Source organism: Watersipora subatra, chromosome 9 (genome assembly GCF_963576615.1).
Source record: "Watersipora subatra chromosome 9, tzWatSuba1.1, whole genome shotgun sequence".
NCBI lineage: Eukaryota > Metazoa > Bryozoa > Gymnolaemata > Cheilostomatida > Watersiporidae > Watersipora > Watersipora subatra.
The window spans coordinates 25888551-25905674 of record NC_088716.1 but is presented as its reverse complement, the minus strand read 5'-3'; the positions used below and the strand labels follow the sequence as shown (position 1 = coordinate 25905674).

General features: G+C 35.2%; 1 protein-coding gene across 2 annotated transcripts; it reads left to right on the top strand.

The window, feature by feature from the left end:
* Positions 1-208: 208 nt before the first annotated feature.
* LOC137404279 (aquaporin-5-like) lies at positions 209-16016 on the top strand. 2 transcript variants are annotated; one of them, XM_068090462.1, is made up of 7 exons: positions 209-265; positions 2819-3103; positions 4378-4525; positions 6226-6401; positions 8359-8439; positions 9244-9310; positions 15605-16016. In XM_068090462.1, the coding sequence occupies exons 2-7, from the start codon at positions 2837-2839 to the stop codon at positions 15727-15729; spliced, it is 864 nt and encodes a 287-aa protein (XP_067946563.1). In that variant the 5' UTR covers positions 209-265; positions 2819-2836; the 3' UTR covers positions 15730-16016. The 2 variants fall into 2 exon arrangements, with proteins under 2 accessions (XP_067946563.1, XP_067946562.1); XM_068090461.1 differs by lacking the exon at positions 209-265 and adding an exon at positions 1796-1899.
* The last annotated feature ends 1108 nt before the right edge of the window (positions 16017-17124 follow it).

Sequence of the window (17124 nt, the reverse complement as noted above, 5' to 3'; positions counted from 1 at the left end):
AGAAAACGGAGCTGTGGCTCAGTTTCCCGGTGTATACTATCACAATGGTATCTCGATAAATAAGGCAGGGATAGGAGTTGTTAGAATGTTATGACACAGTAGCTAGACACGGGGAGCTCCTATTCTGACAGATAAGGCAATAGGTCAAAGTGCCACACTATTCAGTTGGCTATATAATATGTGCTCCTTATCCACCCTACATCAGTCTTACGTTGGAGCTGGCAGCTGCATAGACACACTGGGAATCTTTTAATTGGCTGCTTCTGTAAGTGAGACACGATGATATATTTAGTTACATGCCTTGCTGCTTCATCGGTTAAAGCAACTTGAAAACAAATAATAATTTATTTATATTTAAAAAAGTAAATTATAGTCGCTGAACTCGATTTTGCCTAACGAATAAAAATTGGTTTTGTTTAGGACAAATGTACTCTCTATAGTTCTAGCTCAAAATGTTTAATTTCCCTAAAATAAAACAAATTACGTATTTGATTTATTATAATACTTTAATTAGTTTTATACTAATACAAAAATTTATATAATAATTGCAGATTATTAAATAAATTATTACAAAAAACTACAAGTATTTAAACTTATTTATATAATACGGTTTATTAGCTATGGAATTAGCTAAGGTTTATTAGCTAGTAACGGAATTGCAAGCTAAAGAGAATATTAAAAACCACTTGCTCCACATTCCATAGAGTGATGAGAGATGTTTTTGAAGAAAGTTAATTTATCTGATAATTTTCTAATTGCATTATACTGCTAGTTTATTACTATTAATCCTCAAGTAGCTTCTAAAATATCTATAGTTTATTATAAACTTATAGATAGTTTATCTATAGATAACTTATAGATTTATTTATAGATGTAATAAACTTATATAGTTTATTATATGTAGAAATAGTTGATTATCCTACACTTATGTTTGAAAGTAATTCTACAACTAAACAAATAAAATAATGTGAAATTTAGAACCACAAAAGAACTCTTTACTAATAGTAACAAGTGGAGTAATTGTTTAGACTAAAACTTATCTGAAAAATCGACATTTTCTTCACTGCAAATCTAATTTATGGTGACATCAATCAGGTGTTTTTGTTCGAACAAATACAGCTGACGAGCAACACGCAAAACATTTTTGAAGTGCAGAAACATTTGACTTTCGATGTAAATTTTAGTCTATACCTTATTATTATTAATATTATTATTATTAATATTATTATTATTACCATTTTTATTATTATTTTTGTTATTACTATATTACTATAATTGTTGTTGCAATTATTATTATCCTTTTTATTATTATTATTTTGATTGTTGTCAGTTTATTATTATTACTTTATCAATGTTGATTTTGTAAGACATTAATACAATACTTCATCTATTTGTAACCAGTTTATCAATATTTTTACAATATTTTATTTTTTTATGAATCAAAAAAATATTTAAAAAGGTGCCAAACTAAAATACATGTAGCCACCATCTATTACTGCTGTATTTTTCTTCAGTTTACTAAATCATCGTTTCTGCAATGATAAATATTATTGTCACTTCAATTCACACTAATTATGACACATTTGGCACAAACTATACTGAAATATGTTCTTTGAATGTAGACAGCACTCGGCAACCAGTAGATAAGCTATTGAACACCTGACTTCTTTTATCTATGACCACTGTCATGCTTGCATGCTCACGTAGAATTATCAGTGAAAGTTGTTAGCTACTATCACTATACTCTGGCATTCCTAATGGTTAAGCCCTTCATAGGGTAAACTTCCCGCTGATAGTTAAACTGTATTTGTCTGGTAGGTAGAATTCTGTAGCATGGCTGATTTAGACAAACTACCTGCAGAAATGGAGTCATTTCTTGACGACGGAGTGAATACTAAGGTGATTTGCTATAGTAAACTTTACTTACGAAGCATTCTGGGTGCTCAGACTGCTTCCTGTATTCTATGATAGTATTTATAGTATTATATTATCTTTGGTTGCATGTCAATGTGGCAATATGACTTCTCATTGGGTGCATATAGTTTAGGCAAAGCTGAAACACCATTGACCCCTGTGACCTTTAGAGAACCATCCACACAAAAAGTACATCCATTTAGTTTTACAAAGCTTTAAAGAGATAAGTTTGCAGCTAAGATTTAGATAGTTAATGTTTGGAAATCAGTGTGTACATCAAAGATTTGCTTGTAAATGTACAATAGTTATTCCATCAACGTACCTTCAAGAATTGTGTTGATTAATATATCGTTCCCCAATTCATGTTCAGAATAGTGTCGCTTTAGATCTTTGGTGAACTCTAACCTCTTGGAGAGACAAAGATGACATTAAGTACGTGTGCTCAGTTAAAATGTCAATTGGGCAATTCGGCAACATGTAATTTGGGTCTGTAGCTATCAAATAATACAAAAGATTGTGATCACTTTTTTGTTTCAGCAAACGTAAGAGCTTTTGTAGAAGCTTTCAGATTTTTTTATGCGTAGAGGGTGCGATAGAGTACATGAGGCTTTTGGAGTCCGTTTGCATAATCATCAAAATTTTAAAAGAAATACAACAGTTTTTGCTTTGAGTGGGGTACGAGATGGTTCATGGTACTTGAGTTGAATCTGTTCACCGTGGATAAGGGCATGCATAGGTCAGCAAGACCCTTAGTCTGAGATCTTTATACCTATTTTAATGTTTCTAGGCTATAATAATCACACATATGTATTTTCACAACCATGTTCAGTGTATACTGAATTTTTTTTATATATTTATAGATTTACTTTCTTTTTCTATGATGCTTATTTATTTTGAATTGCAGAGAAAAAAAGGAGGCGAAATGAATTTCTACGCTAGATTTCTTGCCAGCTCAGCCAAAGACCTCAAAGATGCTAAATTCTACCGAGCACTTATCGGTGAAATGCTTGGAGTTATGTTCCTTGTATTTGTTGCCTGCAACAGTCCGTACGGAGCCAAGGAATTAGACCACCCAAGAGTCAGCCTATCGTTTGGTCTCTCTGTTGCCACCCTTGTATGGCTTCTAGCAGATGTTTCAGGAGGTCATATAAATCCTGCCGTGTCTGCAGGCATGCTTTTCACCCGCAAGGTGAGGTTTTGAATGTCCAAAATCCGGTTATATGTAGAAAAAGTTCCAACTATTAAACTAATAGCAGGTTTTAATTTGAAGTCTTGGAGGTGTCAGTATTGCGAGCAGTTTCATACCACAGATACTTTTACCAGTTTAAATTGGAGATGGATTTAACTCCCTTGTTAAAGGATTGTTTACAAATAGTTCAAGAAACAATTAAAAAACATTGGTAATTGATAGGTTTGGTAACAATTTATCAAATTTTTTCAATGTAAATAATTCACTGATTACTAGGATTTATTTCCCTCGATCAACTTTTTACAAAATTTTACTATAATAAGAGTCGTGTCTGTCCATTCGTCTGAAGCCACACTGAGGTAGTTCAAGACAAAAAGCTCACACTTCACAGGAATAAAACTCAGACATTCAGCTTCCTATCTAAAAGCACTACCAGCTGTACCACTCAGCCACCTTGCTGCATTGGAGAATAATTGTACACCTAGTTATTACACAGGATGATCTATCCCAGCTCACGGGACTGCCTGCATACTAGCTAGCTGCATTTGATAGCTAGCTCATGAAATGGAACCCCTTAATCAAACATTGATTGGTTAATTCCAAATATTTTCACGACATAGGAATTATCTCTCTTGTTCATGAGCTTTACACTTCTTTATTAAGCTTAGGGAATGACAAAGGCAACTATTAAATATGTTTCATCACCCCTGTACACACTGAGTGACAATAAGATTGAACTCTTAGGTTCAAGTTTCTCTTAATTTCCTGTTTTGGATTCAATAGAATGACTGATGAAACCCAAAACGACCTTCAACAACACTGTCACACATGATCTGATTTTTAAAAATTAGCATCCAATAGAGATACAAGTTGTAACCTTGAGTAAAATGACTCCGAACTTTGGGGATAGCTGATACTAGTATATCAGTTAGCCAGTGGTTAGCTAGCTTAGGCTATCAAATAACCTAAAAAGATCCTGGAACCTTAGTGGAAACATTCTAGAACATTCCATATTTGTAATCATTTGGAGTTGTTTACTCGTAGCAACTCCTTGTTGAAATACCTCATTCTTATACTAGTTTACCTCTTAACCAGTTGTTAGTTAACTTTGGCTATCAAATAACCTAAAAAGTGTCCTAAACTTTTGTGGAAACAGTCTAGAACATTCCATATGTGTAATTATTTGGAGTTATTTACTCGTAGCGCCTCCTTGTTGGAATAACTAATATCTTATGCTAGTTTATGTTTATATCTAGAACATTCTATATTTTTAGATCAGTCTAATAAGATTCCTACTCTATGTTGTCTTCCAATGCACTGGAGCTGTGATGGGAGCTGCTATCATGCAGAGCTTGACTTGCAATTGGCAGATCTCATATGCTGCTTCGGATTTGCAGGCTATTAATGCTACTTGTGGCCTCGGTATGTACTACTATGACCTGGTATGTACTACTATGACCTGGTATGTACTACTATGACCTGGTATGTACTACTATGACCTGGTATGCACTACTATGACCTGGTATGCACTACTATGACCTGGTATGTACTACTATTACCTGGTATGTAATACTATGACCTGGTCTGTACTACTATGACCTGGTATGTACTACTATGACCTGGTATGCACTACTATGACCTGGTATGTACTACTTGTGGCCTCGGTATGTACTACTATGACCTGGTATGTACTACTATGACCTGGCATGTACTACTATGACCTGGTATGTACTACTATGACCTGGTATGTACTCCTTGTGGCCTCGGTGTGTACTACTATGATCTGGTATGTATTACTATGACCTGGTATGTACTCCTTGTGGCCTCGGTATGTACTACTATGACCTAGTATCTTCTTTTTACTTTTAGTACATTTTACAAACTTTTAGTCATTTTTGACATGCCAACAAGGTCTATTCAATTGGATTAAAATGATGTATGAGCAATACCTCAAAGGCTGGTGATGTCCGCATAGCTTACTGCAAGCCAAGGCTGCGCATGTTTTTCAGAGCATGGCTGATTGTTTTTGAGTCAGTGGCAAGGGAATGTCTATGACTGGAGACATGCCAATTGTAGAAAGCAATTTACAGTTGGATGTCATTCCTATCACCTCCCGTAGCCTTATGTAGGAATTGAAACCCCAACCTGTTGTTTGTATGTCAAGTGCGCTAGACCACTAGACTACGGCTGCTCTCATAAAAATGATCACTCTGTAGCCAGAAAACCGTTTATTAATAAATAACTATAGTAACAAATCGCCTCCTACGTCAAAGATTTTTGAATTGGTAAAGTGCGATAAAAGAAACATTCTCTCAGAACTCAAGCTAAATAATACATATGAGAGACTATAACTTCAGTATAGAAAGGTCATGGACCAATCGAAAAAATTTCTGGTTATGTCATCAACACAAAGAACAAACCGCGTTTACATGATACCTCTTAAATCTGTACACCGAAACTGTATAGCTCTGCACCTATTAGGTTTAATCCCAGGCCCTCTATTGCGAGTTGTTGTGGTCAATCACCACCAGCAGGAGCATCTCGGTGTCACATAATTGTATTCAGTGAAGTCATTATATAACAAGTACACCATCATCATTGCTTGTTGATGGAAACTACTCAATACTAGCGGATGAAGACCTCTAGCAACATCATAATGAGGTGTCAATCTTTACTACCTATAATTGGAGGCTCGAAAAAGATTTCTTCAAATGGGACTTGAACCCACAACATTTGGCATGTCTACCCATCATGCTACCACCTGCACCGATTGAGTACCTTGTCACAAGTAGGAATAATTGTGCAGTTACTTATTACATCGTAAGTTTTCCCATGGCGCATTGGACTACCAGGGTACTCGTATGAATTAGTGAATAGGAGATGAGCGTATGCGGATTGCTTGGTTGTGAGTTCGAGTCCCAATGAGGGCGGTTTTTTGACATTAGCCCCTTTTACCCCTGAGCTAGAAGAATGTGCATTATGTCTTCTATGTAAATTTCTAGTTCTCCACAGTTCCTAATCTCTGTAATGGTAAATATCTTTATATAAAAGAAACAATTACAAATATGTTTTCACTGAAGCGATGCTGATTAATCCATATTCATGCTCTGTCAATATTTTAGGTGCAACTAATTTGGGACCTGGTGTCACACCTGGTCAAGGATGTGTGATAGAGTTGCTCATTACCTTTGTTCTGGTCATAACAGTCTTCGCTACCTGTGATGGCTCCCGCAACGACCTAAATGGTTCAGGTCCCCTGGCTATCGGTCTTTCAGTAACCATGTGCCATCTTGGATTTGTAAGTAACAACAATCACCTTTTTAGAAAAGAGAAATCTCTCATAATACCATAAGTGGAATTGTTATAATTGGTGGTTTTTAAAGTTGCTTTTACAAACATATGCAGCATCTACAACATGCAGATATAGCTACAGCACCACTGTAGTGTTAGGCTTACTGAGGCCATTCCAAAGGCATATACAAAAGTACACATAGTTCAGGAATTTGGCATAAAGCCAAAGTGTCATGTTGTTGGCCAGATAAACAGATAGAGAGACAGATTGATAGATATGAATTTTATTACTACTGGATAATTAATTTTAAACCCACAACTTTAAATATAAATTAATTAAATTTGAAAATTTAATTAATTTAAGCAACCTAAAATCTATATATATAAAAAAGACAAAAAGGACATATAAATTTAATTGTTTGTTGGTTTGTCTGTCGTATGTCCATTTGTAGCGATAAAATACGCATGGAAAAACATTTTGCATTGTAATTGAACTCGGACAAAACCGGTTTTGCAGACACTCACACTAACCACTACGCCCCGCGGCCACCTTGCCATACTATGGAATAATTGTGGATATACTTATTACACCTGTCAATCTTTATTGGTGATTGGTTAAAATTCGCACACTTCATACTTCATCTAGCACTTTTGAACTACTAGAAAAAAATATGTGCCCAAAATGCTATAAATATATGTATGTACATGTATAGCGTAAACTTAATTAAACTTATAGCACATAGAAATAAATAAAACACTTTTATTTAAGAACAATAATGGTAAAGGTTGTACATGTTGATTAAAAATAAACTTTTTGTGCAAACACTTTCTTTATTACTGGTGCAACGCTGGGCATTCACCTAGTAAAATAAGGAGTAAAGTAAAATTATCTGTATTGGAAAAAAGCTCTCTTTGTATAACACTGTCCTATAATGTGGATTGGAAAGGGGCTGGTGACATTTTTTTGACATTTCTTGACAGGTGCTATGTTCTGATTCGACCAGCTTGTCATTTTGAAAATTCTATAACTTGTTTAGTATTAGGAAATTGGTTGAACTCACTTGCAACTATTAGATGCGAGTGAAGCTGTAACATTTGGTCAACAACCGATTTTTAAATAAAATATTTATTTACCTGGATTTATAAATTAAAACAGATACATTTATTATGATTGAGACTGTTTAATGATTGGCTCTCACAAATCATTCTGTTGCTCCAATTGGTCAGTTATTAACTTTTTACTATTCACTATAGGAACTTTTCAAATAGCCTTTTAAAAATTTTGAACTTTTTCAAGCATTTAAAAAAATAGGCTTTTCTCTACAGATACCTCCAAGATTCCGTCCAATGTGAACAATAATTGTAAAAGTTCTTATTTTGTATAAAATAATCTTTCCTATAATAAGAGCTGTGCCAGCCCGATGTCCAAAGCCATAGCTGGAGGTTATAGGTTAAGAAAAAAGAATGCATCTTACAGGATTCGAACCCACAACATTCAGCATCATGACTTGCACAAATAATTCATCTTCTAAATAAGAATGAATTATTGTGCACATACTTAGTCCTTTTGCTTTATTAAAACATCTGACTATCTCTTGCTTCATTCGAGACTGTCAGGGTACTCGTATATAATAAATAATTTATATTGGATTTTGATTATAAATGGCTTTTTATGTGAAACCTAAGCACTACTGGTTGACAAAAAACATCTTTCACCGCTTAGCTGACCTCCAATATTATTATCAGCTCAAGCGCAGAAAGGGATGATTATTCAACCCTGATAGCTAATTTCATTAGACCCAAACATTTGGCCTTTCTTGCTCTATAAACATATTATAGCAAACTGCTACTTCTTTCTCATATTCTTTCATTATTGGTAAGTCAAACCTTCTATGCAACGATCAACAAAATGGCTGCCGGCATTTTTATGCTCTACTCATTGCATTATTTACTGACCTTGACAGATCAGAATGACTGGTTCCAGCATGAACACTGCTAGAACCTTTGGACCAGCTGCTATTCTTGGTGCTTGGGATAACCAATGGGTGAGTACACTGAATGGTTGATACAAAGGTGTCCTATCATAGCTACAAATTGTGTTGGTAGATGTCTATGATATTACATAGCTACACATTGTACAGGCTGATGTCTATGGTATTTAATAGCTACACATTGTGCAGGCTGATGTCTATGATATTTAATAGCTACACATTATGAAGGAAGATGTCTATTTTAGTAAATATATTCTACGTAGAACACTGAAGTGTTAAGCATGGACAAGTGTTTCTCTGTCAGAGGAACTGGTCACTGTCACCAATTTTCCATTAGGCGATGGTGTGTCCAAGATGTGGTCATACAATAGCGTGTTTTAAACAGAACGGCTTTCTAAACACAAATGTTACTCAGTTTGCAGTTGAGGCCTTATTGATGGGATAACGATTTCAATGTCTATTCAAATTTCTCGTTGTTTCTATGTTTTGTGGGAGTTCACCAAAATCTGAATTTGTACAGCAACAGTTTTCAACCTAGCTCAGTCATAAAATCTTTACTATAATAACAGTCGCGCTCGTCTGTCTGTTTGTCTGAAACCACACTAAGAGCACTCAGAGATCAAACCCAAATATTCAGTAGGCCTATGGTAGGCCAACATGCTAATCACTGCATCACACAACCATTTGCGCATTTTTGGAATAATTGTGCATACGGTATATTCATCACAGATCATGATCTCTCACGGTACTAGTTGTAATAGTTTAGCAAAGATCCTTTGGCATATGCAAACTGAACCTTTGACAGATTACCGATGATTTAGCCAGTAAGGTGACTACATTGTACAACTCTGGTTACAGGTTTACTGGGTTGGACCAATCTTCGGTGGAATCCTGGCGGGTCTGTTATACGAGTTCTTATTTGCTGGTGAGTAGCGAATGATCAGGTTTACACAGGGCACTGGTGGAAGCTAAGGTTAAGTGAAAGAAAGGACATAGGCTAGTTTCGATGCATTTATTTAAGGCTCGTGCAAGACTATCGCTCAAATCGACAATTAGCTGTGCGATTGACCGCAACGACGGGCTGTTATGATATCATTTTGCGATGAGCGGCCAACGTTACCGTTGCTAGCAATGATGCGATGGACTTTCAACATGTCAAACTTTCACACCGACGATTGCAACTGTTAGTATCTTGATTGGCTGTTTGTTAAACCGCATCTGATCCAATTTCAACAGTTTTGAAGATTGGTGTCAATTCATATTCCAAAGCATAGCGAATAACTACGCTCGTGATGAGTTGCATAATCAGATAATTAAAAGATAACAAAAGGATCCGGCGATATCACCAATGCAGTTGCGTATTTTCTAATTGGTTGTTGATTAGGGATCACCTATAGCTAATCGCTTATAGTGTGTACACCTTATCGTTGGTGATGACAAAAAACAACTAATCTTTGCTGTCCATCGCACAGCTAAATGCTGATTTTGATAGTGTGCACAGACCTTTAGAGTTTTTTTTAGGTTTATCCTATCCACTGCCAGTTCATAACGAGACAGAAAGTACTTGTACCCTTTATCGACACACCTGACCATTGCTCATTTCACAATAGACTGCCAGGGTTTTAGTATATACAATAGATAACCCTAAATGTCTAACACTAGACTCCTAGCAATATTTTTAAGGCTAACTATGCAGTTCTTGTTATTCAACTAGAATTGGAGAGCTTGTACCGACTTGACACTACATTATATAAAATTCTTTGAGAAGTACAAAGCAAAAACTTTACATAAATTATATATATTATGTGGAAGCTACGTTATAAGACGTATACGTTATAGGAGCGCCTACTGTATGTTCATGGGCAATGATGTTAGCGAGTTTAGTTAGAAAGCTTTGTTTACACGTATTACAACTTGAAATAATGCTATTGAAAAAGCAAAAAAGAACGATAAATTATTTCGTATCCTCTTTTGGTTAAGACATTGCCTGGTTCACAGTGGACTGTGAAACCTCTTCAATATGTGCTGCCAATTGTGTAATCCGGAAGTTATGTTCATATATAAGGATACAAAGGCTTCTTACAACTGGCTAGCCTTTGCCACAACCTAAACGTATCTAGCTATGAGACACTATAGTGAGAGCGCATGAGAGAAAGTGAGAAAAAGAGAAAGTGAGAGAGAGAGAGAGAGTGAGAGAGAGAGAGAGAGAGTGAGAGAGAGAGAGACAGAGAGAGTGAGAGAGAGAGAGAGTGAAATAGAGTGAGTGAGAGAGAGAGAGAGAGAGAGAGAGAGAGAGTGAGAGAGAGAGAAAAAGAAAGAGAGAGAGATGAAAGAGAGTGAGAGAGACTGAAAAAGGGAGAGAGAAAAAGAGAGTGCAAGCATGAAAGATTGAGAGAGCGATAAAGAGAGGGAAAGAGATAGTGTGAGAGAGAGTGTGGGAAAGTGAGAGAGAGAGAGAGAGAGAAAGAAAGAAACAATGAGAAAGAAAGTGAGAGAGAATGAGAGGGAGAGAGAGAGTGAGAGCGTAAAAGAGTGAGAGAGCGTGAGAAAGGGTGAGAGAGAGAGAGAGAGAGAGAGAGAGAGAGAGTGAGAGGGTGAAAGAGAGTGAGAGAGAGAGGGTGAGAGAGAGAGAGAGTGTGAGGGTGAGAGAGAATGAGAGAGGGAGAGTGAGAGAGAGTGAGAGTGAGAGAGAGAGTGAGAGAGAGAGTGAGAGAGAGAGAGAGAGATATCTGCTCAGTTACATATTATACAGATAATACTTTCTACCTCTAAATTATTTACATAGTCTGCTAAGCTTTGGTAAAGTAACCAATAAGGAAACAATTAAGTGGTTAAAATGCCAGTAACTTTTTACTAATACAATTTAAAACATTTTTAACAAATAAAATTAGGTCAAAATCAGCGAATACAGTGGAGATCTGCTTGCATAAGATAATATTAGATATCACCAGTGTTTATACTAACAACTAGGCACAATAACTTGATCAGGCCATGAGCTGTCATTCGCATTGTGTGACAGACTCGCGCCGCTCACAACCATATTGGTTCAGGCTAAAGTCAGCATAAACCAGGCCTAGCCCGATTTTGTTTCATTCTCAGCGAAAAAATGTCTTAATCCGCATATGCTGAACTCAAAGAACGATTTTGTTAAAGAGATAAGGTTATCTTAAGCAGTGAAGAATGCACTCTGATAGAGACCTCAATCCTTAGCTACAACTCCTCCTTTATAGCCTCAGAGTCTATAATCAGAGATAACTTTTATTAATATAGTTTGGATATAGCCTGAGATTCATAGATTCTCAGTGATATCGTAAAAGATAATATATAGCCTACTGGACGCCACTCCATAGTTAAGTCTTTGATAAAATTGATAGCATCGTCATTCATTCAACACGTAAATTCCTTGAAAGAGCGACTGTCAATGACCTAATTTGGTTACTAAAAATTCAGGATATTAAAATTTTGTCAAAATATGTTAATGAAAAAAGTTTTCAACAAGTTTTCAAGACAAATTTTAAACAGAGACACTTTTTAAGGTCAATTATTTTAGTAAAATGTGGCTTATAAAAATTTAACTCTGTCAAAAAGGAGTCAAAATACTGCAATGCATTAAGCCACTTTCAACTCTTAAAATTGTTTTATCAATGACAAAACTAAAAACTTACCAAGTATGACAAAAATGGACTACATTGAAGTTTGACAGTTTATGGCATTGACTTCAACATAGCTCTAGCATGTTTCCTACAGCTTTATATTTCATACTTATGATCAGAATGAAGAAAAGTTTTGAGTTGAAAAAAGTGACTTGATTTTTGTTATTTCAAAAGGCTAATTATTGCTAAAACGATTAACCAACTTTCCATAGCGCCTTGCGGTTCAGAGTTTCATAAAAAAAGACTTCAATCATTATTCTGATGAGTTCAACCAAAATCTTTATAAGCTGCCAAGTGAAAATACTATAAAAACTATACTAAAAACACTATAATACTCTCATGAGCTGGATGGCCACCATTACTAGGAATAATGAATGCTCTGTTTGAACTCAGGCTATAAAATCGTGTGATTGGTCTGGTTTGTATCTGATACAGAAATTCTGTGAAATTCTGATAACTCCTGTATCCCCTTTAAACTTGTATACAGCTCCGATAATTATTACAGACCAACTAAGTAGCAGACATTGGCTGTAGCCACTTTATATCCATTCACTATAACCATTTGGGTTACACAAACGGCAGTTCAGTGAAGAACAAAAACAGATTTCACTTCCTATACAACATTATTTTTGTAATATTGTCTAGGAAGTAAAATATCTATATTATAAATACTACACTTCCAAGACAACATTATAAAAATAATGCTGTCTTGGAAGTGAAATCTGTTTTTGTTCTTCACTGAACTGCTAACTGTTTGTGTAACCCAAATGATATATAAATGAAATATTTATATTATAAATATTTATATATATAATATTATTTTATTTATTTATAAGTTTCCTTGATATTCATTTTTTTTACCAAAACTATTGTCGTGATTGATTTTGGGATATATAGCTCATTTTTTATGCTTTTTATTTGCTAGAAAGTCAAACTTGAAATGATCAAAAATATGCAAAACATGATTTCCCTATTATTATATTACACAAATATTGCATTAACAAATGAATTGTTATGAGACATGAGAAGACACAGATGTCACAAGTATCATAGATATGCATAGAATTGGCATCATAAACTATAAAAAAAATCCAAAAGTTTCTGAAATAATAATTTTGTATAATATATAAAACAATTTCAAGTTCATACTAGGAACTTGAAAAAGTTGAATAACCTTGTTATTATAATATTAATAGTCATGTTTTTTACATTAAAGCCTACTTTATTTTCCTTAAAAATCTGAAAGTTTTAGCAATACTGTGACTGAGATATGTACATGGTGCGAAGGCTAAAAGTCAGAAGTGCAAAAGCTGATGGGAAACCGTGAGAAACCCATAATATCCCACATTCTTTGCCAAATCGGATTTAGCATTTTTGACATTCTTGGGAATTTCCTTAGATATACTTGTTTGCATTCCATCATGCTATTGCAGTTGGTCTGAGGCTATCAGAGCTGACACACAGTTGCGATTACTTCAGGTTAGTTGTATGGGTGGTCCAAAGCAAAAGGCTATAACCTATGAATATAGCAGGAAGTGCTTTAGGCTAGCTATGTGGTTGGTCTGAGGGCTATTAGAGTTGAAGAACAGTAGCAAGTGCTTCAGGCTTGCTGTGAGGGTAGTCTGGGGGTTATCAGAGATTAAATAAAAATCCACCACTTGAGGGGTTTATGAGAATTCATAAAGCTGCTTAAGATAAGATAGCACCTGCCGGAGGATGTCGACCATCCTGCAGTTGATACATCTGATGACGCACTATCATTAAATGCTCATGTTTCAGCTGTCATAAGCAGGCTTCTCGTGACCTTTTCACCTCCTTGTATGAGAAAATTGCCTTTTAAGGATGCGCAAGCATCTCGTGGTTGACATTCATCTGATGACATTGCAATAATATTTGCCAGCAAGAAGCTTGTCTGTTAGTTTTTCACATTTTATAATAAAAATGAAGTGGCTAAAATTCTTATATTATATATTGGAATTATATATTATATATTTCGTACATATTTATTACTTAACGGAATGTCCGGCGTAACACGGGTGTTAAAAATCAGCTTATAAACAATGAGAGGTAATGGAGTCGCCTGCCACGTGCCATTAGCCCAGCACATTGTCAATGGATAATTTGAGCAAGCTTGCTAATAAGAGCTAACTACTTGCTCTCATGGTTGATCATGCATAAAATACACTCCTGCTCTCTATGACGTTGCGCTGTAACCGAGGGTGATAGCGTATTTGCCCTGACTTAACGACATATATTGCCTATTGAACCTATCAAGCCTGTAGGCTTAATTGGTAAGAAATTGGACTGGTGAATGGGAAGGTTGGAGATCAAATATTCTGTGATATGAATTATTTATTTCAATATTTTAATAGCTATAGCTAGACATACACAGACACAAAGTTTGAGAAGTATTTAGATAATAAATATAGATATACAAATAGATTATATATATAATTTATCATATTTGTTATAATAGAAGCAAAGTGGTTAACATTCTTATGTCATATTATGTATATAGATTATATATTATATATCTATTATGTATATAGTAGATTAGAATCGATTTAATAGATTATTAATCTATTAAATCTGTTATAATAGAGATAAACTGGTTAACATTCTTCTGCATTCCCTTCCTCAGACACCGTTATATCGCAAAAGGAGAATTCAAATTTTTACAAGGCTCCATGTTCTCAGACAAGCCAATAATAAATACAATCCTATCTGAAGCAGCTGCACATATAAATATTTCGAGTAAGCTTATGGAACTTCATAGACATGTTTGTAAATTTTAGTCATTGTAGGGCGATACACCTTAGCCTTAGGCATTGTAGGGAGATACACCTTAGCCTTAAGCATTGTAGGGTGATACACCTTAGCCTTAGCCATTGTGGGGTGATACACCTTAGCCTTAAGCATTGCGGAGCAGTAGCCCACCATTGCGGAGCCTTAGGCATTTGTGGAGGGGTACACTTTAGCTTTATTTTTAGTACTGCTAGGAAGTATCTGTATTTTAACTATTTCTCACATTGCGCACTTACATGTGGTAGACTATTTGTGTTACATACTGCATACCAAGTAAAATTGAAGCCGCAAAAACCGTAGTTTTCAATATTTAAAAGGTTTGTTGCTAACCTTTTTTTTGTTTTGCCATCACTGTGCGAGGTAATACGTATATGTGTTAGGAGTTGTGTCATCTTGCTAGTAAAATGAGTTTATTTCACATCTGCCATGTCTTCCATGTAGTGCTGGATCAACTTTTATTTTCTAAAGTTTTTTTCTAAAACGATTCCGCTTTTTAGCAAAATCATATTCAAAAAACTTTAATGCAACTACTAATTATTTGCCATTATTATCACAAGTATTAGGTTGAGAACCAGATATGCACGAGCAGACAACACTGACTTCACCCGCATACAAATTGCATAATTCCTTTGAAGTTGAATATACTTCTTTGAAATGTGATTCAAAAATTATGGAATACTGATAAGCTGTTATCATAGCCAGAGCTTAGTTGCCATGGTTTCCATGTCAACGAAATGCTAATATTTAACTTATTCCTGCAGGTAATGCAGGCTTATCAAAGCTGGCCTCATGGTTGGCCGATGACGATTACGAACAGGAGGATGAAACTAGCTTTGATGTCACTTCCGCTCATGAATTGAAAAGGTCACATGAAGCAAACGTATAATTTATATTCCACGACAAAGACAGCAGAGCATTTGTACCGACTAAATTATAGGTTCCGCAAGAACAGCCAACTCCTGATTACAAAGTTTATGTGGCGCTTGATTATATGAAATAATTTATTGTACATAGAGTAGAAAACTAATGCTTTTTACAAACATATTACCTATTTGATCAAGCAGCTCTTTTGCTACTCTGAAATCACCAAAAATGGCAAACCAATTGTTTTGCTTGTGTAAAGATTTTTAAGAATGTTGATGTTACATCTACTAGCATAAATATAAAATGTACATATACTAAAAACTCACTAGCTAATCATAATACCGATCAAGTGCAGATTAAATTCCTATTTTAGAACTAGAAATTCCCCTGTCATACAGCCCACGACCTGATAATGGAATAAGTGATAACGTAAAGAAAAAATGGCAGTGCTGGTTGTTGAAAAAGTAGTTGTCAGCAGGAATTGGCAGAGTATAGTGTAAATGAAAGTTGTTCGAGATGACATAAATTAAATTTGAGGGAGCACAACTTCAAAAAGGTGCAAATAACAATTTCAACAAATATAGAAAAGTTAAATAAGTTCAACGTTCTGTTAAAGGTCACGCAATCTAGTCTCCTCTCTTTTACGTTGTAGGATTTTACATTGTACGTTGATGTAGATGGTTGCTGTGAGGACCTATTTATCCTCCTATTGTGCTGTAACAATTGAAAGACACGTGGACGGCCACTGCGTCGGCCACGACGTGGTGTTCTGGGAAGTTGTATGTCCATGGTAGTTGTCAAGTTGTCTTGAAATTAAATTCAAAAAGTCAATTATGCAAAACAAAAGGTTGTAAAAAAATCACACCTAATCTACTACTATCTCAAAACTATGTTTTACAACAATAAATCAAACCTAATCACACAAAAAATCACACCTAATCTACTACTATCTCAAAACTATGTTTTACAACAATCAAATAAATATTAATTAAAGCTGTAGGTCTAACCTACTGTAATGTATGTAATTTAACAACAACAATAAGGAAATATGTTTATTATAACTCTGAAGTGCAAAATTAGAAGTAAAATGGCAAGCTACTGTGTACTATACACAGTTTGAAAGTTGGTTGTGTTGAATGTAGGATGGTTTTGATAGCGATCAGAAAGCAAGTATGAGCGTTCACGCATCTGGAAGTTTTCTGTAAACTGCAGCAAAATAAAAAAATGTCCTCGTCATCAAGGGGCATTGTAGTTTGGCCCTAGCTTGTACATAAGTTGTAAAGAATTTCGGCTAACGTTTTAAATAATTTAATGAAACCTTCGGTGATTGGACACAAGAACATAGGCTGATAAACTGTGTACCACAATTTCGTACCTGTAAATCGGTCTACGCCTCAAACGGTCTACGTTTATTACA

Coding starts and splice junctions, on each gene's coding strand:
- LOC137404279 (XM_068090461.1), top strand. CDS start 1,834: ATGGCTGATTTAGACAAACTACCTGCAGAAATGGAGTCATTTCTTGAC. Junction 1,900..2,818: donor ACGACGGAGTGAATACTAAG/GTGATTTGCTAT, acceptor TTTGAATTGCAG/AGAAAAAAAGGAGGCGAAAT. Junction 8,440..9,243: donor GTGCTTGGGATAACCAATGG/GTGAGTACACTG, acceptor CTCTGGTTACAG/GTTTACTGGGTTGGACCAAT.